At 34.2% G+C, this 26,492-nt stretch overlaps 1 protein-coding gene across 4 annotated transcripts; it reads right to left on the bottom strand.

Annotated features, from left to right (window-relative positions):
- Nucleotides 1–3,005: 3,005 nt before the first annotated feature.
- LOC117925030 (TBC1 domain family member 17) lies at nt 3,006–25,814 on the bottom strand. 4 transcript variants are annotated; one of them, XM_034843830.1, is made up of 16 exons: nt 25,630–25,814; nt 25,231–25,404; nt 25,093–25,144; nt 24,895–25,002; nt 24,365–24,449; nt 22,040–22,094; nt 19,931–20,332; nt 18,991–19,107; nt 11,121–11,180; nt 8,347–8,445; nt 8,124–8,234; nt 7,114–7,185; nt 6,895–7,011; nt 6,133–6,282; nt 5,409–5,509; nt 3,006–3,575 (listed from the first exon to the last, which is right to left on the bottom strand). In XM_034843830.1, exons 1-16 carry the CDS (start codon nt 25,690–25,692, stop codon nt 3,251–3,253), a joined length of 2,091 nt encoding a protein of 696 aa, XP_034699721.1. In that variant the 5' UTR covers nt 25,693–25,814; the 3' UTR covers nt 3,006–3,250. The 4 variants fall into 4 exon arrangements, with proteins under 4 accessions (XP_034699721.1, XP_034699722.1, XP_034699723.1 ...); XM_034843831.1 differs by having other exon boundaries at nt 18,991–19,071; nt 25,630–25,813; XM_034843832.1 differs by lacking the exon at nt 18,991–19,107 and having other exon boundaries at nt 25,630–25,812.
- Between the last annotated feature and the right edge of the window lie 678 nt (nt 25,815–26,492).

Here is a 26,492-nt window from a genome sequence, read left to right as displayed (position 1 = left end):
ATCCAATAAAGACATGTGAAATTGTCTTATTTTCAAGTTTGGATCTTTGTTCTTTGAGAACATGCATAAAAGTTTTACACCCAAAGTCAACCCTCAAGTGGGAATAAGAAACATATTTTCCTGTCTACACCTTCTCTGAAACCTCAAAGGTCAATGGACTTAATGGAGATCTGTTTATCAAATAGTAGACAGTCTAAGTAGCTTCACCTAAAACACCTTAGACAACTTTTCAGTTTTTAGTATACACCTAACCCTTTGGTGAGATTCATCATTTTAGCCACTCCATTATGTTGTGGAATTGTAGAAACTATTTTCTCATGCTTTATACCATTCTTAGTGCAATAAGTTTCAAAATCTCTTGAGATGTACTCACCTCCATTACAAGACTTGAAATACTTTAATTTCTTTCCAGTCTCTATCTCAACCATGACATGAAACTATAGAAAACACTGAAAGACTTGATCCTTTAATCTAAGCAAATAAATCCATACCTTCCTAGTAGGATCATCAATAAAGGTGAAAAAGTATTTGTTTCCTCTAAGAGTTTCCATATCCATAGGGTCATAAACATCAAAGTGTACCAACTCTAACTTCTTCTTAGATCTGCTACTAAAGGAAACTCTATGTTGTTTTTTCATCAAACAATAATCATAACAAGACAATATTCATTTTTGGCCAAAGGAATTAAGAACTTCCTTGCCAAAATTTGTAATCCTTTCTCAGTCATATGCCTTAACCTTTTATGTCACAACTCCAAGGAAGTACCCTCTATAGCATATAACTCATCATTACAAACTTTCTTTGGGTCTTATACAAAGTGCAACATGCTTCTCCTTTTACAACAACCATTGGACCCCTAGTGAACTTCCATTTGCCTTTGCTAAAGTGGTTTTCATAACCTTGCTTATCTAAGGTAAAACCTGACATCAAATTAAGGCGTAAATCTGGAACATGTCTTACATCTTTCAATGTCAATTTACACCCTGTATTAGTTTCAAAGCAAACATCACTCATCCTTATAATCTTGGAGTGACTAGTTTCACATCTTAATTGTGCCAAAGTCTCCAATTCTATAGTTAAAAAACAACTTCAAGTGAGGAGTAACGTAGGAGGCTATAGTGTCTACAATCCACTCAACTCCTTACTCATCTACATGCAAACACTCATTTGAGAGTAATAAAACTTCATCACTGTTAGATACAAAGGTTATGGTATTCTTGTCATCTTCTTTTTCCTAATTTTGTCTATTCGGTTCCCTTTTCCAAATTCGACAATTCCTTTTCATATGGTCATCTTTTTCACAATAGAAACATTTGATTTTATCTTTGGACTAGGACCATCCCTCAAACTTGTCATGGTCTTTCTGTCATTTACTCATGTTTCTCCCTCTACTTTCTATGATGAGGGTTTGTGCAATTTCTATGTCATAAGCCTTCCTTCTTTTCTCTTCATTAAACAAATTTCCTTTCACAAGCTTCATAGACAATGCGTTGTTCGGAACAGAGTTACTAATAGTCATAACAAAAAGTTTCCCAACTGTCTAGTAGTGAACAAAGCAACAAGAAGGCTTGTATCTCACCATCCATAACCATTTATAATACTCTAAAAAGCATTCAAGTAATTTATCATTACCATTTCTTCTTTTAACTTCATGTTCACTAACTTCTTTAACAAGAAAATTTTATTCCCAATAATTTTTTGTTCAAACACTGACTCCAATTTCTTCCAAATATTATAGGCATTTGTTTTATTTGCCACATGATGACGTGAGGATGTATCAATTCATTGCCTAATATAGGCAGTTGTCTTTTTGTTCATTTTGTTTCGTTCCAAATCATAAATTTCTTTGAGCTTGACTTTTTCAACCTCAAGAGTATCTAACAAATCTTTGATGGTAAGAATATCTTCCATCGCGGACTTCCACGTAGTCCAATTTGAATTGTTAAGTTTTACTAGGGAGGCTAAGTCCCCTTCTATTTTCATCTCTTTCAAGAATAAGAGTTCTCAACACCAAGCTCTAATACCACTTGTTAGGAATAAAAGTTTCCACAATAAAGCACCACTTGTTGGGAAGTTAAAAGGGAGATCTAGATCACCTGCACAAGTTGAAGGATTCCTCCACAAAATAACAACTCATCAACAATAATAACAACCTAACAAGAATGAACAATAATAATGCAAGAACATCCAAAAAAAAAAAAAAAGACACCAGGTATAATATGAAAAAACTCTCCATATTGAGATAAAAAAACCATAGATTTTTTTTTTTTTAAGTCTTCATTGGTTTCTTCACCTTAAAAACTTATATATATATATATATATATATATATATATATATATATATATATATATATATCAATACTTGAGGTCGGAATCAATCACCTCAAAAAACAATGAACTGAAAGATATCATAAAGAAATCATACTACATAGACCTCCCCCAAAAAGGTTGACGTAAGAACCTATAACTTCACCCTTGAGCCATGAAGCTGTATCCAAAAAAACAACCCTAATTCTCTTTTATTTTCTCAATCTCCTTTTTCCCAACATACCAAAGCCTTAATGCTATATATATTTAGGTTTAGAGAATACCAAATATAAAATAGTCTAACACATAGGCTCATAGTTTAGAGAAACTTAGCCCAACAAAAATAACTTGGAATGGTAATTCTAGGATATCTCGATGGCTGTGAAAAGCAAAATGGACTGATTGCAAATGTGAACAAAAAGAATAGGAGACAAAACAGGACCAATCCCAAATACCAAATAATATTGGAGTAATTACAGATTTCGAAACGCAACCGTACGTTCTAAAAGCAACTGAATGACCAAAACGGAGGTAAAATCATAAAGCTGTAGAAATCCATTTTTTTTCCTATTATTTTTCAAATTGGCTGCAAATCAAACTTAGCTTTATAATAGAACACTCCACCCAACACGTTAACCTTTTATTTAGCACTAGGACAATAGGTATTGAATGGGGGAAGGTAACAGAGGCCAGCACCAGAATCAATCGTCTTCCGTTTCCCATATAAGACCATTTGATGTAAGGAAAGACATGGATTTCATTGAAGTTTCATCTGTATGAAAATAGAAAAAAACGAGAATTTAGGTAAAGCAGCAACCGCTGCCCTTCACATTTGAAATATAAAGCTGATAAAATCCTCCCATTTACAAAATGCAGGAAAGTGTTGCCTTAACACTTGATGGTCGAGAATTGATAAATCCTTTCCCAGGGGAAGGGACCATGTTCATAAAACATCATCTTGTTGTGGGCATAGTAAACCACTGTCAATTGGCAACGAAGGTGGAGTTCCTGGTGGGATATTAGCTGCACCATTCTCACCGGCACATATGCACAGAGCCTCTGCATCCCTGAGGGTTGCGTCCAGGTCAATCTGTCCACTCAACTCGTTTATGAATTTCAGGAGTGTGTCAAAATCCATCTGCTCTCCCATTATCTTGTTCCGGTACCGCTTCAAGATTGCAACACATACATACAAGTGCAGGTGTTCAGACAAATAGTGTGTCCATAGTACCTCCCACAACTTCATGGTTTTCTCATATTCAAATTCCCTGTGATACGTGCAAAACTCACGTCAGGACAGATTAAATAAACGTAAAAGTAACATGGTTTTAAGGATACTATATTATTTATCCCGATATCTTTTAAAGCCACACTACATTATTTATCAACATAGATATCAGGAAAAGCAAATGAAACATATTGGGAATAAAGGATATGTTTGCCAGTAGTCTTCCACAACAGTTTTCTGTTTTTCAAAAACCTAAAAAAGACTGAAAGAGCAAAATTATCAACCAGAAAATGGTAAACATTTTTCTGTTATTAAAAATATAAAATGGGATAATTTCTTATAACATATTTTAGTCATTTTCATTTGTTTTCTAAGAGTTATTTTAAAAAATAATTATATAAATATAAAGAATGATAAAAAATAAAACACTAGACAATTTTTTTTAAAAAAAAAATATTTAAAATTATAAAGAATAGGTTAAGAGCATTTCAAGTTGTCAAATAAACTTTTGTTTTACAAAATATTATAGTACAGTTTTCAAAACAATTCTTAGAAAGTACTTTTCAGAACTGTTTTTTAAAACACTTTCCATAGGGTAAATGTTTTTGGAAATCTCAACAGATTTCAACTTCGAGATAGAAAAATAATGTTACAATATTCTCATCAAAATAAAAAACTTAAAACTCAACTCAAAGTTATGATACCAAGCAGTAACATTTGTAAAGATTACAACAGCAGCTTCCCCCATCAGTGAGTTACTTATTAGGACTGTAGTTGATCATGAGAAAAGCATATACTGCACTCTTAATTAGTTAATTGTTTGTAGAGGTGTTTTTATAAAATCTTTCAAGAAAATTTTAGATTTTCTCTAATGATTAAAAATGTCATCCTAGTTTGTCCATGCATATCACTGGTAGAGTGATACTAAAGGAGAGGATATGAACTACAAAAATCTACAAGTATTCTCTTAAATATTGGAGCTGAGTGGAAACTAAGCAAACCAAGTGCATAACATAATTCCTTCCATCAACATCATTAAAACTGAACCAAGGGTTTGTTTGGGATCTAAAGCCCGCAGTGATTTTAGAAAACATTTTTAATCTTTTTAATACTTGAAATTATTTATCATTTACATGTTAAAAATGCTAGAAACGTTTTCTAGAATCACTCTCAACATTTGATAGTAATTTTAGAAAATGTTTCTAACCTTTTTAACATTTGAATGATAAAAATTTTAAGTATTAAAAATGTTAAAAACATTTTCTAAAATCACTGTCAAACGAGTTCTTATCACTTTGTTCCGTCACACTTCTATATGAAACACTTTTATAAAGAATCAATTAGTGTTTTGGAATGAAAAGAAAAGGTGTTTTGAAAATATTTTTATAATGAGATACATAACACAAAAAATTGATTTTGGAAAGAAGCACTTACCAAGTGCTAGTTTAAAAATCACTTTAAGTGATTCTCTAGAGTTTTAAAAGTGATTTTTATAACTTCATCAAATGCCTAACTTTTGCTAGAAATGCACTTCCAAGCAGTAGAAAGTGCTTCTAACCCTCCAAGAATAACTCCCCACCGACTCTAATGCAATGCTAAAAGTAGAAAGTACGTTTGTTGACACAAAAACAAAAAGAACTACTGTGTATTTAAACCAATAAGGGTGATAAGGTATATCAATTAAACTTATAGCAACTCCAATTAAAATATCAAATTTTAAGCTTCATGACAACCATGTAGTGAGCAACATCAAGCTGCATGTTCCTGCATTTTATAATTAGCTAGTAGAATAACATAAATCCTGAATGAAGGGAGAAAACATGATGAACAAACAGTAAATCCAGGAACCTGAATTTATAATGATCTCACTTGCCTTTTGAACTGTATAAGAACCCAGCGGAAACAAAAGAAATAATTTAGGCAGTCATTCTGCTTAAAATAATTATGGAGCGGGCTATCTAACAACTCCACCAGCTGTCAAAATAACATTGAGAATCAGTAAGGATTAGAAACTCAGAACATGTTATTGTTGTCTATAAAAAGAATTTAGCCAAGGTACCACTAAGACATGAAACTTCAAGCTCACACATTTAAACCCCATGGACAAATAAAAAAGTAACTGTCTAAACTAAAGCGCATCAGCAGTTCACAGCTTGCGAGTGAAGCATCAAAAGGCATAAAGGAAGATTCAGATAATAATTGTAGTGTACCTTATTCACTGAGATGTCACATGACTACTTTCACTGTTTTGAGAAATTTTTTCTGTTCACATAGAGATTGTGCTTCTATATAAAAGGGGATGGCTCCATAAACAGTTTTGGCAATCATTTTTTAGTTACACAGCCCTTTGACATGCCCTTGACTAGCGTGTGCAGCTTTCATAATATACCCAGGTTTGAGACTGAATTTTACCTAATACATGGCTCATGGGGGAAGCATCATGTATCCGGAATTTATATCTTCCACATGAGGTGGGGATTGGTTCAAACAGCAGATGCAAGATGTCTCATATGTGTGTGCATGTTTGTTTGGTGTAAACTCTAGATACATGACCTGTTATGTGCATGTGTGTGTGTGAGAGAGAGAGAGAGATAAACCTTTGATATTGCAAAAAGTTGAGTGTGCATGCCATTTTGGTCTCGATTGAAGTTTGGCCCAAGGCGTTCCATCAGAGCCACAAAACACCAAAATGATACTGCCTCATCCTTCATTACAAACAATATTGGGGACAGAAGATCGCTCATACCCTATAAGACACATAGAGGTTCTTAATAAGCAAGCTCCAACTGTTGATATGGTAGATTGTAGATCCATATATAGGAGTTAAACCCTATGGATAGGGATCTAAATCATGTAAATATATAATAACTTCATTTACAGCCTTCTTAGATGATTATGTATTACACTTTAGAATAGGTTCAGTAGATATTTGGTGTTACTGTATGTTATCATCATATCATCCTTCATTACACATGCAAATGTAATGTGCTTTATTTAGAAGGTTATAAGTCACTGTTGCACAGCAGTGTAGTTTCAGGGTTCCACCAGTCTTCCAAATTTCCAGTATGGGTTGGTGGATATGCCTTCAACATACAAAATTAATCATTTCTTTAGCTTATATTTGCATGTAGATAGGTCTCATTTTATATTTCAAAGCTTCTCCAGGCAGTTCCAGATTTTTAATTTTTGTTGAACTTTTTAACTGTTCATAAAACAATTATGTAGCAGGACTGACCAAGAGAAACCAAAATGAAAATTAATACTTAGCAAGTAAAATCAATTTTTCATACAAAAAAAAAGAATAAACCAAGATGAGAAACACCTAGGGTAAGAAGCCACTGCCACTAAGAAGTCATTACCTGACAGTAACCAAGGTCAAAGTTGTAAAATGAGTATGTCAGCAATATGTCTCGTAAAAGATACACATTTGGATTGTCATCCCCATCGTAGAAAGATAGCGATCTATCAGTCCTTACCTACAAAATAAATAGAAACAAAAAAGATAGTTTTAAATTGTATATTGCTTTCCCAAGTTACCTGATGGAATCAATTTAGCAGTTTAAAAACATCGTGCTCACCACATCTTTCTCAATGAGGCCTTTTCTCTCCCTAAATTTTGTAAATCTTTTTGCCTGTTCTGGAGAGATACTCTGTGGGAACAAAATATGCGTATGTCAGATCATGGAAAAGCCTGCTTAGTAGAAAACCATTTCCAAAGAAAATCACATAATCCTGGTTTGATAGAGAGGAGAAAGAATCCTTCATTCTGATGCAGAATGCCACTAAAACTACAAAGGGAAACAACCGTGCTATTGAAAATAGAAATATTCTATTTCAGCTCATGCATTTAAGAAAACACAACTGCACATTGAGGAAAAACAACTATATGTAGTTCTATAAAAAAAAATGACTTTGGGATAGGCAAACACAAAATCATATATAAAGCGCCTAAAACAATGGGGGCACATCCTATGTACAGAGGGTATACAAGAGGTATAAAAGAAAGACACAAGTCATACATAGGATATAAAAGAGGTATAAAAGAAAAAGACACAAGCCCCAAAAAAACAGCAAAACTAGAACCTTTCATCCACAGTTCAGATTATCTATAAAACCCGTATACTTCGAGGGCACTGGTTTTTTGGTGTTTCCTCTTTTCGATTAATATACTTTCTTTTTACTTATCAAAAAAAAATTATCTATAAAGCCCAACAATGTATAATTAGTCAATCCAAGTAAAACCCTCAACCATTCAAAAGGGATTTGATGAGTAGGCCCTTCAACTTTTGATCTGAATACTCTTTTTGACAAAAGATGAAAATTGATATCCAAGAAAACATTTTTTTGCCATTTCAGTATCACTAGCAAACAGACAAACTCTTACCATACAAATATCAAAATCTAAAACTCAATCTATGTGAGTTTGGATCCCATGAAACCTTTCATATCATGCCCAAGTGCCTCTAAAGGCCTACTCTGAGGGAACATTCATCTATCCCAATCTGAGGGAACGCTCATCACAAGTGTGCATGCTTTGCATTAAAAAATGGAAGAAGATATGACAAAATATGTTTGATTAGTTGCAAACCTGCCATTGTTGTTTTACAGTCTCGTACTCTGACTTTTTAATTGACACAAGATATTCCCTCTCTGCAGATGTTGAATCATATGCATGGTATCCCAACAAGAATGTCCAGACCTATGAACATAACAATGAGTTTTTTGACAACAAGTGAGGTTGACAACAAGTGTGCTCAACCAAAAAAAAAATAGTCTAGCATGCACCAGCTTACATACTACAAGGTACAAACCTCTTTCCGCAAACTGTGCTCAATTCCCCCATAAAATATTCTCTTTCTTAAAGCTTTTGAATCCATGATTCGCCCTTCAGAATCTAAGAAAGCGGCCCACTGCAAATACGATAGAAACTTTGTGAGAGATAAAGCATTATCCATGTTTATGCTGAGGCGAATGTTCTCGAAAGAACCAAAATGAGATACATAGCAACTCCAAAAGTCCACAGTTACGGATCAATGACAGCAAAACATGGTTAAACTAAGAACATGGAAGGAATTCCTTGACATTTGTAGGTCTGTCCAAAAGAGAACTGGGATAAAATTCTAACTGATGAAAAAGAAACTATCAACATCATAACAATTCAATATTAATACGAGTCACATCAACACATATGACTTAAACAAAGTGCTTTAACAATAAATAATGGTGTTATGGCATTAAATACAAGGCGTGAAGCAGAACTGGGATGACAACCTTGCATGCAGTGCATGCAGAAAGCAATTGCTTAAACAATAGAGAATAAATGTTATAGCATTTAAGGAAATAAATGAAATAGAAATAGGTGCTTTAACAATAAATAATGGTGTTATGGCATTAAATACAAGGCGTGATGCAGAACTGGGATGACAACCTTGCATGCAGTGCATGCAGAAAGCAATTGCTTAAACAATAGAGAATAAATGTTATAGCATTTAAGGAAATAAATGAAATAGAAATAGGTTCACCACATTGCAAGCATTATTATTATTATTATTATTATTATTATTTTATAAGACCACTGCAAGCATTAATACAACACTACACTACACACACACACAAAAAAGGAAGAAAAATAGACATCAATGATGTGTTAAAAAGAGATGTACAACCATAAAAAACGATTTATATTTTATTACTTTTCAATAGAATACAGATTATTGTAATGCGTAGAGTTCTCGTGGTTGAGCATCATAGTCTCATTATAAGATTATGGTCCTCAGATTGTTAGGGCTTTGGATGTGAGATTCAACCTTAACCCAACATAAGTATAGAACTGTTGATAGGAGCTGCCACCATTTTTACACTTTTTTTTGGATAGGTAAAAGCAATTGTATTAAAGGTGTGCCTAAAACATGCCGAAAGTATGCACGATGTATACAAGGCCAAATAAGGGAGGGATTCACAAAAAAAAAAAACCACCCTCGTTTCACTTATAGTCCAACCAATCAATAAAGTCAAATAAAAACAAAGTGCTAGACCCCAAATGAACATTGACCCACTCCAAAAACATGTACATGAAGGAGCGTAAAATAGCATGGCTTGTCAAGTCTGAATCTTCAAAGGCCCTTCGATTTCTCTCTTTCCAAAGGGTCCAAAATAAGCATAAAGAAGCTGCTCTCTGCACCTTCTTCCTTTTTTTCCCAACAAAGGATCCCTGCCAGCTAAGAAGGGCATCCTTGATTGAGAAAGGCATTACCCATTGGACATTAAAAAGAGCAAGGATGAGGTGCCACTACAAGGTTGCCTTTTGACAGTGGAGAAGGATATAGTTTGCTGCTCCTCTTCATCTTTACACAAATAACATCTACTTGGAAGACACCAACCCCTCCATTTTAACTGATCTAGAGTTAAAAAAAATTCCCAAACTCACTGAGACCAAAGGATTCCACACAATACCTAATGGGAAGCCCTAGAGAGCGCCCTACTATGGAGTAGTAAAAGGACTCCACTGTATAGGTGCCTCTCCTTGTTACCTGCCAAGCCATGACATTCTCAACACCACTTCTAATCACTTGCCCTTGCAAACTATTAAGCAACTCTTCCACCTCTCCCAATTCCCAATCATTTACCTATCTTGTGAACACCGGGTTCCAACAACCCCCTTACCCACCCTACTCCCACATCTGGTTTACTCAAGCTTCTTTATCAATGGCAATTAAAAACAACTCTGGAAAAGCCACTGCTAAAGGAAACCCCACACCACCTATCCTTCCAAAACATAACCCTCCTACCATTTCCTACCCTAAAAACAACCCTATTGTTGAATTCCTTCCACCCTTTCCAAATAGCCTTCCAAAGACCCACCCCATTTTCACACATTATATTTACAGACTTAAGCATTCAGTGCTGAGGATGACTTGAAATAACTCATTTGTACAGCTGCTACAATACTCACAGGTTATATATTAAGGCTGTGATTTTTAATCACTTGAGTGGATGAGTACAATGCTAACAGCATACAAAACAACTTTTTTTTCTTTTTTTTTTTTGTATGCTGAAAAAAGAACAAATGTTGTTATGTGTCTTTTCTGGATGGTTTGGAAGGAAAAGAACAGTAGGGCGTTTGATAACAAAGAGCTTTCTGATCAAGGAATTAAGCTTGCTTTTCTTTGTAATCTTTGGGCATGGTCGTTGAGGGGTGTTGCTTTTTGTTACTCCCATCTTTTTGTTGACACTCTTTGTATACTCCATATGTACTTTGGAGCACTCTTTTGGCGTTTCTCTTTTTAATAAACATTTTTTTCTTATCTATCAAAATAAAATAAAAAATGAAAAATAAAAAAACAGCATACAAAACAACATGGGTGGAAGTGTGAGAAAAGGAAAGAAAAGGTGGTTTAGCTCCACTTTGGGAAATGGATGAAAGAGTAATTCAATATAACAATAACAGCTATAACTGCAAGACAATAAAAACTTCGTTAAGTGATCAACTTAAAATACACGACTCTATGGAATCATCACATTTAACAGATCTATCATTGGAAGGTTGACAGAGAACTCATTTTCATGACAGGTCATTAGCCCTTACCTCTTCAGATCCCAAAGGAGGCTGTCGTGGTTTTCCCCATACTAGAGCTAATTTATCAAACTGCCAAATGAAAATAATAGATAATAAAAACTCAAGAAAAAGGGAGAAAAAAGCTCTAAGGCATATGAAATCATAACAAAACTTAGTCAAAAGTAACATCTTAAAAAACTGTATAATTTATATTTCAATCAAATATCTTCATAGAAAATAGTATACCATATCAACTACTGGGTAATCATGTGTCCTTGTACTAACACCATAACAGAGCATGCATAACATCTGTATTGAGGGAAAGGGACTTAAGTTGCACACAGCACTGGAAGCAAATTACTAAGCATAAGATGCATTTGCTCATCAATCAAGTCACACTGTCTTTAACATATTTATTTCATGGAATATTGAAAAGCATGAGGGTCATAAGATGCATAAAAATTGCATATTAAATGCACAACAGCAATACCAACAACACATTACATTATGGAAGTTCAGAGGTGATTTGTATCATTCAGTAAAAGGGAACATGAGTCATCAATACTAACCTCAAGGACTCATGAACTCCTAATGATCAAGGCTCTAATACCATGTTAAGCTACTAATTGACCTAAAAGCAAATGGTATCAGAGTCTAAATTGTGTCGGTACTAATTGACCTAAAAGCTTAAGTATTTAGGTCAATGAGTAGCTTAACATGGTATCAAAGCATTAAATGTGTCAGGCAGTCACGAGTTCAAACCTCACCACATTGCTTCTTGCTTCTAATATATTGAGTTTATATGCAAACCCAAAAGAAGGTTGTTAGATGTATATTAAGCCAACTTGAGCTAAAGATCATATCCAAGGCAAAACGTTAAAATAGCAATGCCAAAGTTATTTTTTGACATTGACAATTGCTCTCCAATGCAAATATTAAAATAAAAATATCAAATTTTAGCACATCACTCCAACACACAATGTTAAACATAATACTATACCATTATTTTGGCACATGCCAAAAGCAATGCCAAATTTGGCACATGAAATTGCCCATTGGAGCAACAATGCTAAATCCAAATGCTATATTTTGAAGCCAGCATCCCCATTTGAGATGCTCTAAAGCACCAATACCTCATCTCACAAGCAGCCCACTTTTGGGCTTGCACATGGACTCAATAAATGGGAGAAACAAATGTATGTGAGGTTCTAATACCATGTTAAGCTATTAATTAAACTAAACACACAAGGTTTTGAAGTTATACTATCAAAAAAAAAAGACATCTTTGAAAACCTCTCCACACTTTAAAGTCTGATCATCACATAACGTGGTAAATAGAAGTATAATACCTTGGTAGATGTACCAGATTTTGGTGGGACTATTGGGTTGGAGATTCTAAGTTGAAGGAGCTCTTTCCTTTGCTTTTCAGAATTGCAATCCATAATTCTGCTGTAGTGGTTGATCTTTGGGGGAGACAAGGAGGTGGTGGCGGGGGATGGGAAGTGCACTTTAGAAGACCCTTTCAAGATTGGGAATTGGAGGAGGTGAATCGTTTTCTGAATCACATCTCAGCAGTAAAGGTCCAAGAAAGGGAGGATTCTCTAATTTGGAAGATTGAGAGGAAAGGAAAGTTCAGTGTTAAATCTTATTATAGGTCTTTAAAGGTGGAGAACAGCCCCTTATTTCCAGCAAAGGAGGTATGGGGTTCGTGTGCCCCTTTAAGAACTCGTTTTTTTGCTTGGGAAGCTGTTTGGGGTAAAATTTCTACTGTTGATATGTTAATGAGGAGGGGTTGGTCTATGGTTAATAGATGCAATCTTTGTAAAGAGAATGAGGAATCGGCGGATCATATTTTAATTCATTGCGGTAAGACAAGGGAGCTTTGGACTGTGGTGCTCTCTTCTTTTGGGTGGTGTGGGTGTTCCCGAACTCAGTGAGAATTTGCTTCTTGAATGGAAAATTAAGGGCCTAGAAAAGAAGAGGAGTGTAGTTTGGAAAATGGCGCCTATTTGTTTGTTTTGGTGTATTTGGGGAGAGCGGAATAGAAGAGTGTTCCAAGAAAAAGAAAAGTCAGATACGAGCTTGAAGAATCTCTTCCTTCGATCTCTTCTTGAATGGTCTCAACAGTACATGGACGTGGACTATCTCTCTTTTATGAATGTGTTAGGTGGTTGATTTGTTGGTCATCTTAGGCTTTTCTAGGTTTTTGTTTCTCCTTTGTTGCCTTGGGTAAGGCTTTCTTTGTATACTGCCGGTGTGCATAGGGAGCGCCCCCTGTTTTGGCATGTTTTAATATGATTTCTTCTCTTGGTTTATAAAAAAAAAAGTATAATACCTAAAAATTGAGATGCATAATCAAAGTGCATTTGAGTCAAACAAACAACAGATAGCTTACACCGACATATATACATACACATGCATGTCCATATATAGAAGCAAAGATATATCTTAAAACATATACCACTAGTGATATGGAAATGAAGAGGAGACATTCTTGTAAACTACCAAATGATTTTGTGGCCAAGGTTTTTCTAAGTTTTCTGTAAACATGCATAATTAAAAAAGGAACAAACAACGGGACATACTCATTAATGATCAACCAATTGGATTCTTTCTTTGGATTTCCCTATGTGATACCAAGGAAGGATTGTTTTGTCAACATGGTAGTTTTGTGGTGAAGAAGCACTTGAAAAACTATGAGGGATTGAAATCTTTATACTTTTTCCAGTGCATTTGGAAGAAATAGGAAGTTTCTTGAGGATCTAGGAAGCTTAGATCAGGCTCTAAGAGATTCTTTCCTCAAAATTTATATGATTGGTCCAATAACCACTTGAGGATGGTTATTCCTTTCTTTTTGGAGTTTCTTGATTGGTCGGGGAGGGACTAGTCTAAGTTAAGGTCTTTGTTCTTGTTGCCATTTATTTTTTCTCTTTGCCTTTTACCAGGTATATCCCTTTTTTTGCACACCTTTTAATTTATCTCTCATTTGCTTGTTGGAAAAATATATATATATATATATATCTATATATAGGGAATCCACCCTGATAGTGAGACATGTATCCCGACTAACAACAAAGAAAAACTCTAGTTATATGGCCCCACTTCTCTATCCTAAACCATTTAAATATAGAAGAGGGTAAAACTTGGGACTATTAGTTCATTGCCTTATGGCACTACCACTAAGCTATCCCCCAGGGGATGATGACTCATCGAATATTTTACACAAGTGCAAACAGTCAACATTAGAATTTGATGAAATCAACTAAGCACAATATTATATTTTAATACAAAAACTCATCACAAGATCATAAATTATAAACTTTCTAGACTTGTAATTATAAACTATCCTCCAGCTATATCTACTAATAAATACTAATATGCCAAAAGCTTCAAGTTCCTATAAGTCTCCAACCCACATGCCTTAAAAGAAATTATGATCATACATAACTATACTGTATTTACTATTGGCATATATGTTTCATGAGCCATATTTTAAATTTCTAATTTTCCAAGTTTAGTATAATCCCTATAAAAGAAAAAATAATTCAAAAATAAATAAATAAATAATATACTAAGATAAAGCTATTAGGACCAATGTGTTATTCATTTGCCTCATGGCACTAAGACTTTTATATATACATACATACATATATATATATATATATATAGGTAAAGATAGGTACATATAAATTAATAATAGGCAAAAGTACACAGGACATATACGAGCACTTAAAGGAAGCCCTTAAAAGAGAGGACACAAAAAAACCACCTTGACTCAATAAGACTCCACTTAATCTACAAAATCAAACAAAAGCATTGAGTCTTCGCTTATGTACATGCCATGAGGCAATCAAACAAAGAACTAGGACTTAGACTAGATTGGTCTACATTGCCTTGATTGATTTGGTGCCTCCTAGAGGTAATAGAGATATTGGGTTAAGGGCTTTGGTAGTCGACTAAAAGAGAAAGCTCCTTGGCAAGTGGCTATCTTTTCCTTAATATGGTGTTTGTGATGGGAGAGAAATGCTAGCATATTTGAGGATAAAAGGAGATCTGTGGATAATAATTAGGATTTTATTTGAATTTTCTCCTCCCTTTGAGCTTCAGTCATTAAGCATTTTGCTTGTGCTCCTTTGAATTATCTCTTATTAGATTGGAAGAATGTTTGCTACAAAAGAGATCACATAAGAAGGTCATGCTTGATTGGTTACCCCTTGAGTAAGTTTGGTAAAAGTTAAACTTTGATTGGTGTTTTTTTGGGTAATCATGGATAGTTAGATATAGGAGGCATGATCAGAGATCATTTGAGTACAATAGTAAACAAGATTAGCCTCACCTATTAAGGCATAGATACTAACATTTTTGAAGGCTTGTTGTACGCTAAAGCTTTATGCACATTTAATCTAAGTGTAGAGGGAGATTTTGCTATTGTAACATCTTGGATATCTAATACGAAAAGAAGTTCATGGAAGTTCAACAATTGGATCCACAAAACTCTAAATGTTGCTAGTTAGGAGAGATGTTCCATTTCTTGAGTTCCTTATCAACTAATCAAGAATTAGACCACCTAGCCAAGCAAGAAACAAGGTACTTGGCCTCCTTTGCAAGAGAATTTTTTTCCCTCCTAAGTGTATTATGTTTCTACCAATGTTTTAAAAACTGGACTGGACCAGACCGGCAGGTCTGACCGGTCCGATCGTCAACTAGTGATCTTTTCAATCTAGTCCACCCTCTTAATTCGGCGACTTATTAAACCGGCCTCAAATTGTCAAAACTGACGGTCGAACTAATAAACCCAGTGAACTGGTCGGTTTGTAGTGAACCAAACAATTCACTACATTTTTTTTTTCCATGAGAAAGAGAAATGGTGGGGGTGGGGATGGGACGGTTGCTGGCTGGCAATCGATCGTCATAGGAGCTACTACCGGCAGTGAGGTGGCTGGTGGTGAGGGTAGGCTTGAGCACAGTGAGAGAAAGAAGGAAAGAAAGAAAAGAAATGGGAGAAGAGAAGAAGAAGAAGAAGAAGAAGAGAAAGGGGAAAAAATGGGGAGGTGCGACTGTGGTGGGAAGAGATGGGTTTTGAGGAGAAGAAGAAGAAAGTGATAAGAAGAAGCAAAAGGGGAAAAATTGGGAAGGTCCAACTGTGGTGGGAAGAGATGGGTTTTAGGGTTTGTTTTTGAATAAATGGTGGAGATAAATTGAAAATGAAGTGTTGAGATAGGTTATCTAAAAATAGGTATAAATGGGCATAAAATTTGGCTCTCTAAAAGTAAAAATTCATTTATATTTTATCTTTATTATTTTTATATTTGATATATCAAATATAAAATTGAAATATTATTAAAAAAAAATTATTATATATTTAATTTCTTATAAATATTTTTATTTTTAATAATATTATATAAATTATATATTTATGACGTCATTGGTTCGGCCATCAGTCCGACTAGTAAACCATGAATCGGTGATTTTTTCAATTCAATGACCGATCCGATTATGAAAACATTGGTTTCTATCTACAATGTGTGTACATTGTTGTATCTACCTTTTATCTACATAAATGGATGGCTTAGCTTTTGTGGAGTAATATATGTGTCTACTTTTTTATCAACAATTGTACCTCTTGGGAGGATTGCTCATCTTTCTTTGTATTTATCATTTAATATGTTTGTTTTTTATAATAAATAAATAAATAAAGTTTTACACTTTATTCATCAACATTCCTAAAGTTTGCATTCCAATAATTTAAATAACATATGCTTCATTTAAGTAGCAACATTCATTAGAACAATAATTACATTTAAGCATAAAACTCCTACATCTACCTTCAGCAAGTTGCCCACAATGTTTTAATATAGGATTGTTCTTTCATCTTTTCCTTTTCACTACCCATTTCCAACATTAACGCCCTTTAAACAACAATATTTAAATCTTTTTTTTGAAAAAGAAAAAAAAAAAGACTTCAAAATTGATTTTTCTTAAAACCATGTACTATTCACCCATCATATATCATAAGCATTGTATTGTACATATCACACCATGTATCATCTATATTATCAAATACGCTAAAATGTAATACATATCAATGATACATGTGGTTTTCCATGAAAAATAAATCATATCGTATGTGTTGTCTCAAAAAATAAACTATTCATTGCTAAGAAATTTAAGTAAGGATGAAAAACATCTTTCCAAAATCTAAGGATGATAAAAATAAAATAAAAAATAAAAAGGTGGGGGTGTTGGAAATACCTAAAAAGAGCAACAAAATAACTATGCAAATAAAAGATAAAAATTGAACACATATTAAATATAGCAACAATATATGACTCAAGGGAGTAAATATCCCCTACAAACTCCATGTTTTGCTAATCAATCCACAATATCACTAGCTAAATATAGGGACAAAAACTGGCCTTGGGTTTGCTCCCCAATGGTCACCAGTTCGAGTCCCCTCAGGGCTACTAGAGTTTACCCGGTCATTAACTTCAGAACCCCGTGGGATTAGTCGAGGTGCGCGTAAGCTGGCCCGGACATCCACGGTTATCAAAAAAACAAATATAGGGACAAAAAAAAAGTAACAAGCCAAGTTGCTAACAAGATCTAGGACCTAAGGGCGCCAAATGTCATACTTTCACGAACCTTTCACCAACTTAGACACCCATGTCACTACAGTAGGAACCCCCCCTCCACTAATAAATTGGAAAGGATCTAAAGCTTTGACTTGCAATAAACTTTTCAAAAGAGCTCCTATCTCTATCTCAATAGCCAATCTCTTTCCTGCCAGTTTAGAGAAGACTCTTGGTACCGTACCATAGTGATCTCTAACCATACTTTCAATTCTCAACAGACCTGGGTTACCTAGAGGACATCCATCAAAGTTTAACTTATTGAAAGCCATTGAGGGAGTCCATACTGAAAGCAATTTACAACCTACCCTCTTTGACCTACAAATCATGTGTTGTATCATGCATCACAAGTTTTCAATAATCATGGTTTCAACAACCATGACATTTATCATTTGGAATTTATATATGTAATAAATGATACCTAGGTTTGAACTGCATTGTGCTTTACAATCTTAACTTTTTAAAAAGTTCAAAAAATTTAACAATAAGTAACTATCAAATTAAGTTGGTCCATGAGAAGATTTTTAAAAAGAACATACATACTAAAAAGATAAATTAATAATAGAAATTAAGTTTGGAGTTCACAAAAACATTTTTATTCATCTCTCTCCTTTTAAGCTGCTTTTCTTCCCCCTAATCTACCTTCTTCTTTCTTTGCTTTTATTTTTAAGTATGTAAACTGTTCATCACAATTTTGTATAACGACTTCATACTTAGCCACCACACACCCCACTCCAATAGGAGGAATGATTCTTAACTATAAAACTGGGTCTATATGTCGGTAGTATGGCAAGAGAAAGTCCAGTTACTCATGAGCCAACATCATTTCAGACTCAAGATATACTAATTCTTGATGCATCAATAGTTCTAAAACTAACATAGGAAGCACTATTGTGCATCTTTGAATGATCAATGCAAACAGTTGCTTTTTAATGGCCATGAAAGCAACCCTGGCTATAACCTTCTAACAAAAGATTTCAACATGAAAAAGAATATTCCACTTGACTCTTCAAAATTCCCAAGTGATATGTATCATCTGGAAACTTGATCTTCATTGTGGTTGATAAATATGATATAACATCACAGTGATGCAAGATACAAGACCACCAATCCAAGAGTTAAATAAGCTTCTTTTCATATTTTACTGTGAAAGAATATGCCACGAACAAACTAGACAACCATTATGTTCATTCTTGAGAAAAGGCAAAATACTAAAAGGAAGAGGAACAAACCCATATAACTTAAAAAACAAGGTTCCTTTTTATTTATACCTCCTTACAATCGATTAGCTCAAAAGTTCCCACATTAGTGACAGCTTCTTCATCATGATATTGTTTCCTACATCGAGTTTTCTGTTTAACAAGGATAGAGGTCTGCATCAGAGAGTCCTGGCATAGAAGTTCAAATTTTTTTGACTAACAATGCAATGATTTGCGTGAGTTGAACTAGTAGGCTAAGCTTCTGATTCTAAGCAACATTTTTACTAAAAACAGAATTACACATGATGTGGATAAGATATCCAGGTATCCAGACCCTCCATGAAAGAGATTTCCAAAAGCAACCTGGCTCATCCAATAATAGACCTAGAGCATTATTTTCCACTTTGCAGATCATTTAAACCGTCAACTCCATGTAACTAGCATACCATTGCAATCAAAAAATGAAATAAATAGCAAAATATTCTACTATGGCCAACCAGTCCACTAAATGCATACTGTTTTGCTAATTTATTAACAGGTTTATCCCATCCAGAGTGACAATTGCAATGCATTCTACCATGTTCAACTGGATGGAGGGATAGAATGCATCCAGTTATCTAGGTATGTATAAAATTACACAAAAGTTCTTCAGAATGGTAAGAGAGAGATTCACATAAACACCTACTCAAACGTAGCACCTGGAGAGAAACAACAAAATATAATTTTTCAAACAGAAAAAGACTAATGACCAAGCACCAATTGTTCAACTTATTAAGAATAATGGTTAAAATAAAACACTGGCAAATATTCAGAAGAAGAAGAAGAAGTGGTAGTTCATGTACAAAGTTGCTAAACAGTCCTTCAGTAACAAAAAATTCATATTCAAGCCAATTTAAGATAAGTCAATTCATATATATAATACCTCCTTACCATCTGATGTTGAAATATATTGAAATTTAAAAGCAAGATATATTAATATCTGAAAAAGTAACCAAAGGAAACAAAACACTACCTCCAGAGGATCTGAGGGCACAGGAATTTCATCAGGAATCTTTTGTTCATCACTGGATGCTTTGTGAGGGTAATCAAGGAGAGACTGGTTATGGTGTCTCCTATCATTAGAACCAAAGCCATCACCATGATTTTCACGAAAGAGTTGTGAAGTTGTATCTCGAGCAAATTTGGTCACAAGAGAGAATTTTTCCAGTACTTGAATTGAGAGATCACGAGCAGGATCGTGAATCTTTGGCCTATGCCTCCCATTGTATTGAGAAGTAGCGCCACGTCCATCAAAGTTACCCCCATCAGCCTTCTCTTGGTTTTCATTTGAAGGGGGCTCGCTGACTGAAACAGAAGTAGATGGTCCATTTGCAACAGAAACAGCCATAGGCAGCTCCAGAGAAGACAAAGTTCTCTGTAGAAAACAATAGAAACATGAAGGGAAAAACGGACAGCAGTTATTCATCAAAGAATCAAGATATAAACCCACAATAAAAGTGGCCCACTTTTCTATTGGCCTTTCACCTTTTAATAAAAATTCAAATAGTCCATCATCAACATAGAAAACAAACAAAACGCAAAACAATGATGAAGACATGGAATTAAAATTATAAAGTCATCTCAAAATATTTTTCATTAAATTCCTAAAGAAAAGAGCAGTAACTGTGAGTGTATCCATTTGAGAGAAAGAGAGGAATGCACAGGTAAAAGTAGGTGTATACATGACAATTCCTTGTTTTTACAAAATACCCTCAATTGAGTCAAAATTATATTACTTAATTTTCACTTCTTGCTATAAAGTCATCATTAGTTCAGTATTTGGATTCACTAAGCCATCTGAAATCAAATTTAAAATAAATTTAGAATTCAAGCAAATGGCTAAACAAGGTCATTGGATGGCATTTGGAATATTTAGAGGAGGCAATTTTCTTTCTTTGAGACGTATTTGTTTTTGTGTATCTGTAACCCTTATGGAAAAACCTAGAACCTCACACATCCATACCTCAACAAACTTTGCCACTTGAGCTAGGCCTCAAGGACAACTAGAGGAGGCAAGTTTATGGCTAAACTTTAAAACATTGGAAAATCATTTCTGAATTTTGGCATTTTACTATTTTATTAATTTCAGTAGAGGTTAAAAGTTTCAGTAAAAGAAAAATCAATTATTAAGAACTAATGTAACTGCTAAATGTAAGTCTGTTACCACTTATCAAGGCTACTTAGTATATATTCCATGGGCATTTAAAGCAGCTAATTAGACACTGTCACTTGGAAGACTGCAGAAGCAACTCAAACTGCCATGCCAGAAATGTTTTGGTTACTCATAGTTTCACCTCAGAAGCAAAATGCTTAACTCGAGTAAAGAAATAAATACAGCTCTGGAAACCACAGTTTTCTTCATGATGGTCCTCAAGTAATTGGGAAAGTAGAATAAAACTAGGCTCCTAAGTTCATGAAGATTAATCCCTAAGCGACCTCAAGATTCAGGATATTGACTCACCAACAAATATCACACACATACACATAGACAAACATAAGCAACAGCTTCACCCCAAACAAGAGTTGGGTGACATTTCCAACCTCCTTTCCATCTAGATTATAGAATGAATGAGAAGTAGCTCCAGATATGGCACCAAATAGAGCTAGATGGAGAAAAAAGATCCATGTTACCAACCCCAAGTAGTTGGAATTAAGCCATTGTTGAGTTAAGTAATGAGAAGTGATTCACATCTTCCTTTAATACTTTTCTTACTATACATTCTAGGTGTAATCTCTAGATTTAGAGAACTTGCCTCTCCTGAAAATTGGAAAATGCATCAGCAATCCAATTTGTAAAGACACCAGAAATTATGCAACTATCAATGTTAGTCTTCAGTATACCAAGATTCCAGCTATTTAGAACATGCTTGTCTCAAACTGCTTTTTCTCTTTATAAGGGATGATTTAGGGCCTAGCTTAGGACAAGGATGACTGAGATTTTACTTAATTGGAACTAAAAGGGAAAAGAAGGAGAAAATATTGTTTTCCATCTTCTGGATCATATACGACTGAAACGGTTCCATTCTCAATTGATGTAAAGTTGTAAGTACAAACCAAAAAAGTAAATCAGTATAACACGCACCTGGAGAGGATCCTGAAAGTCATTCACAAGAAATACATTTGCATCATCAGCTGACCTGGAAATATTCCATCTAGTAAGAAGCTCACAAGAGATGGCAATATATATTTGTAACACACCACAAGCTCCAAATGGAAATAATAGTAAACAGATTAAGAATCCTCATATGATGCCATTCTTTAATCTTCTTATATACCATCCTTGAAACCTTGGTCTTATAGATGCAACAAGGCATCAACTACACCAAGGAAAGGAAAGGCATTAAACATAAAGTAACAGGATAAAAATATTTGCTAAAAGAACCTTTGTTGTACATGTTACTAAAGATTAAGAACAATGAAAGACAAGAAATCTTTCCATGATTTACAAAAAAAATAATCAAAAGAAAAAGCATGTCTATATCTTAAAATAAAAAAATTAAAAATTAAAAATGCAAAACAAACTACATACCTATAAAGGAAATAAGAAAAATGCATAAACCAATATCTCAAGAGGACAGAAAGCCCCTTACAAAGTATACCAAGTGTCTAGCCCCTGGCTTGACTAAATGGTCTGCTCCTTGGTTAGCAACACACAGAATCCAAGAAAAGGAACACCCCAAGGTGCTTGGAACATCAATAATTTGTCAAATTCACCCATCATACTTCCATACACCTCTTTCCCTCTTGCACGTCCATGAAATGGCAATAGCAAAGTCATTCTCAGCCAATAAATCTAAACAGCTCAAAATTTTGGATTGCAAGAAGCCCTCTAAAAGAGCTTGAATCTTTGCCTTAATAGATGTAATCTTTCCTAAATACAACACCACATTTGTATCTAACACTCTTCTAATCTCAAGTTATCCTATGTTACAAAGAAACATCCATCAAAATTTAACTTTATAGAGTCCATGGGAGGTGGAAATCACTTATGTTGAATCTCTCCACCTTACTTCTTGAATCTACAAAGGAGTCTCCAATCTAGCATTCACAAGCTCAAAAGAGTACCAGCAAAAGCATTAGAGGTCTGCAAAGAAATATGGAAACAAACCAAGTCACAAAGATCTTCCATTCATCTCCATTCATCCTAAAAGATCTTGGCATTCCTTTCTTGCCAAATAGTCCAAAGCACAATGAGACTAGCCATACACCACATAACCAACCTCTTAAATGACCCTCCAAAACCTCTAGAGAAAATAAACATCACCTTTTTCACACTCATGGCGGGGAACATAATCGATTCCAAAAAGTCTCAATTGCTTATACTAAAATGCTAAAGATAGTGGATAGCATAAAAATAGATAATCAATGATTTCTCTGATAGCCAACCACATAACGCAATGATCAAGGCAATGGGCTTTAAACGGTCTCCTGTTGAAACATGTCATTTGTGTTAACTTTCTTATTTGCCACAAGCCATGTAAGGCCCTGCTATCAAGAGGAGCTTCTGAATTCCAATGAAATAGACTGGAAGAGAAACAATCAAGTTAATAGATGGAGACAAAATTCTAAGAAAGGAACTAACTAAGAAAATACCTAAGGATGTCAAACACTAAACTCTTAATTTCTGGAAGAGTAGGTGAAAGATATGCATGGAGTAGTGATGCCATGAGACATGCTAGCTCCAAACTCTCACATTTGGAAGAGTGGGCAAAAGACACACACGGAGTAGTGACACCATGACACACGCTGGCTCCTTGAATTTCTAATTAGTAGTGAGGCTTTAACCTATAGCCATGATGATCTAGTGTTAAATTAGGGACATGATTATTGTTTCAAGACTTCAATAGGCGTTCATCAATGAGATCCTTAGCCCCATTTCCTTCCTCTATTGTTAGTCCAGACACCACAGGTGTAGAATAGTTTACAAAGCAAGGATTCAGTTGCGGCTAATTACACAACTAAAATTTGTGGAAGATTCTTAATAGCTAACAAGAAAAAGAAATCGAAAAATCAATGGAGTCTTCATTCCAAGTAATTGCATAAACTACAAAAATCATTTTTGACATTTAACTTCATCTAGAGCCCAATCTTCCATTGAATCCTCAGCATCCATGCCTTGTCTAATTGCCTTCGCCCAAATTCTTGTCATTTCAGGGCCTCTAAGTTAAGAGTATTTTTATGTGGCTATTTGAAGCATCAAGTGAATAACCTTCTTAATGCGGTAGCAACCACAGTTTTATGCATTCCATTTTAAACAGATTTTTGAAGAACCAAATTTTTATAGGTAAAAGGCATAGAAATATGCCACAATATAACAAACATATGCACATTCTTGTTTGCCTATCAAAAACAAAAAAAAAAAAAACAAACAAACAAACAAACACATGCACATGTCAGAAATACCAACCTCACAAGAAAAGCATGTTGCTTTATTGTTGCAAGAAACTCCCTAACTCCTCCATTATAGAAGTAAAGAGGAGGAAATGCAAGTCCTGTAAAAGAAGTTCCAATTACACAACGAAATGATTATGTTGTACAACATAAAAGTGCTAGTGAATCTCAAGATTGTCATTAATACATCTGGCAAATATATGCACCTATAAATAGAAATCTTTTTCACATTTTTTTTATAGGTCTATAAATAGGAATCTTTTTCACATGCTATGTACAATTGAAGATTATATCATGTTTAAATCATAATATCCATATCTTTTTCTTTACATATCTTTTTCTTTCTCTATTTCGTTCAGTGTTTATTGGCAAACAACAATCTCTCATTGCAACATATCAAATCTAATGAATCTAGCACAAAAGATTAACCTCATACCCCAAAATCCCTCACTATAATTTTCACATACAAGATCATACTTCAGGAATCATAACTGATAGCAATCCATATCTCAACATTTTATATTAAAAACATTTTGCCCATCTTACCTGATGATAAAACAACAATTACGTATTGCCACCCAAGTGTAGGAGTGTGCCTGCGAATCGACCTCACATCTGTAAAAGGCACTGCCCTTATAGTATATAGACTTTTATCTGCACAATGAATCCAAATCACAAAACAATCAATTCATCAACCAGAAAGCATAACATATAGATGCAAGTAATCAGAAACCAAACCCTTACCTTTCTCAGACAGCCTAGGATTCGAGCGTTGTCCTTTGTATGGAATCCATGTCTACCACAAGAAAAACAAACAGCTTCAGAATCATACATGGAAGCACAAAATTCCCAATATGGAAACATTCAACATTTAATTATTACCATAAAAAGGGAAGATCCTTGCTTAATTAACCTCAATCTCCCACTAATTCTCTCAGATGCATACTGTGTCGGATGAATTGTCACATTATCCTTCGCGTACACGATTTCCGCGCCATCCGATTCACTCGTAAAGCTTCTTTTACTACTACCGCTTCGAGAGAAACTCGCTGAACCCTAAACCAAATTAAAGAAATCAAAAAACCTAAATTAAGTTCAATAATTCACCATAAATGTCAACTAATGAGTAAAATATCAAGAAAACGTTCAAATTCGACATTGTAATTCAAACATGCAAGATTGATCAAATGCGATTCCTAATGAAAAATATGAACAAATAATATAAAATAATTGTTCATCCAAAAACCGAATTGGAAATGAGAATTATCGGAGATTGCTTACTTGAAGTTGTGAGGCGGCATAATCGGCGTCGTCGGACAAATCGTGAAGCTCCGCTTCTTGCATCGTCGGTGATTGGCGGAGGCAGCAAATGGGGAGAGAATTTTAACTGAGTTCGCTTCCTTCGAGACGAAGAAAAAAGGAGGGAGGGAAGGAGGGAGGGAGGAGGGACGTGGTGGGACCCAGCAAGAAAGATTGGATTGCCTTCTACCGATTTCTATTGTATTATTAAAGCTAAAATCCAAGTCACCTTTTCTGAGCTTCTCGGTTAAGAACGAATCCTTCTAATTTAATTTCCCATTAATATTTGATTATCAGTTTTGTTTTCTAATTTCTTAATTTGGGGACTATTACTTAAAGCGACGGTTCGAAGCCTCCCATCCATAGATTTTTTTTAAATTAGACAAATAAAAAATTTGAATTTAAAAAATATCGAAAATCGTGGCAGTTATTTTAAATGACATTTTAAAAGAATAAAATATGCTGAAACGTGTCCTTAGGACCTACTTTAAAATTTTTTAATATTATTTTATCGTTGTTTTCCAAAAATAAAAAATAATAATAATAATAATAATTTTTAGAAAATAAATAAGAATTATTTTCTTGTGTTTTAAAAATTATTTTTAAATTAAAAAATGAAGAATAATTTTTAAAAACAAGTTTTAAAAAACATTCTAAAACGGGATCTTATATTTAAAAATATAATGGTCTTAAAAGTTGTTTAAAATTTCTCAAATAAAATTTTAAATCCAAAATATGTTTTTATTTTTTTATATAAGAAGTTATATTTTTACATAAAAGTTTTTTATTTAAAAATAAATAAATATTTTTTTAAAATAAAAATAATAATAACTTTTACATAAAAA

The sequence above is a fragment of the Vitis riparia genome, chromosome 11 (genome assembly GCF_004353265.1).
Source record: "Vitis riparia cultivar Riparia Gloire de Montpellier isolate 1030 chromosome 11, EGFV_Vit.rip_1.0, whole genome shotgun sequence".
NCBI classification, from domain to species: domain Eukaryota; kingdom Viridiplantae; phylum Streptophyta; class Magnoliopsida; order Vitales; family Vitaceae; genus Vitis; species Vitis riparia.
This window is presented reverse-complemented; position numbering and strand designations above follow the sequence as displayed.

Bases quoted from the DNA above. Each gene is read 5' to 3' on its own strand.
- LOC117925030 (XM_034843830.1), bottom strand. From the start codon at position 25,692: ATGCAAGAAGCGGAGCTTCACGATTTGTCCGACGACGCCGATTATGCC. The intron at 25,405-25,629 runs GTAAGCAATCTC...AATTTGGTTTAG, and splicing joins ATGCCGCCTCACAACTTCAA to GGTTCAGCGAGTTTCTCTCG. The intron at 7,186-8,123 runs GTTTGCAACTAA...TTGTTCCCACAG, and splicing joins CTGTAAAACAACAATGGCAG to AGTATCTCTCCAGAACAGGC.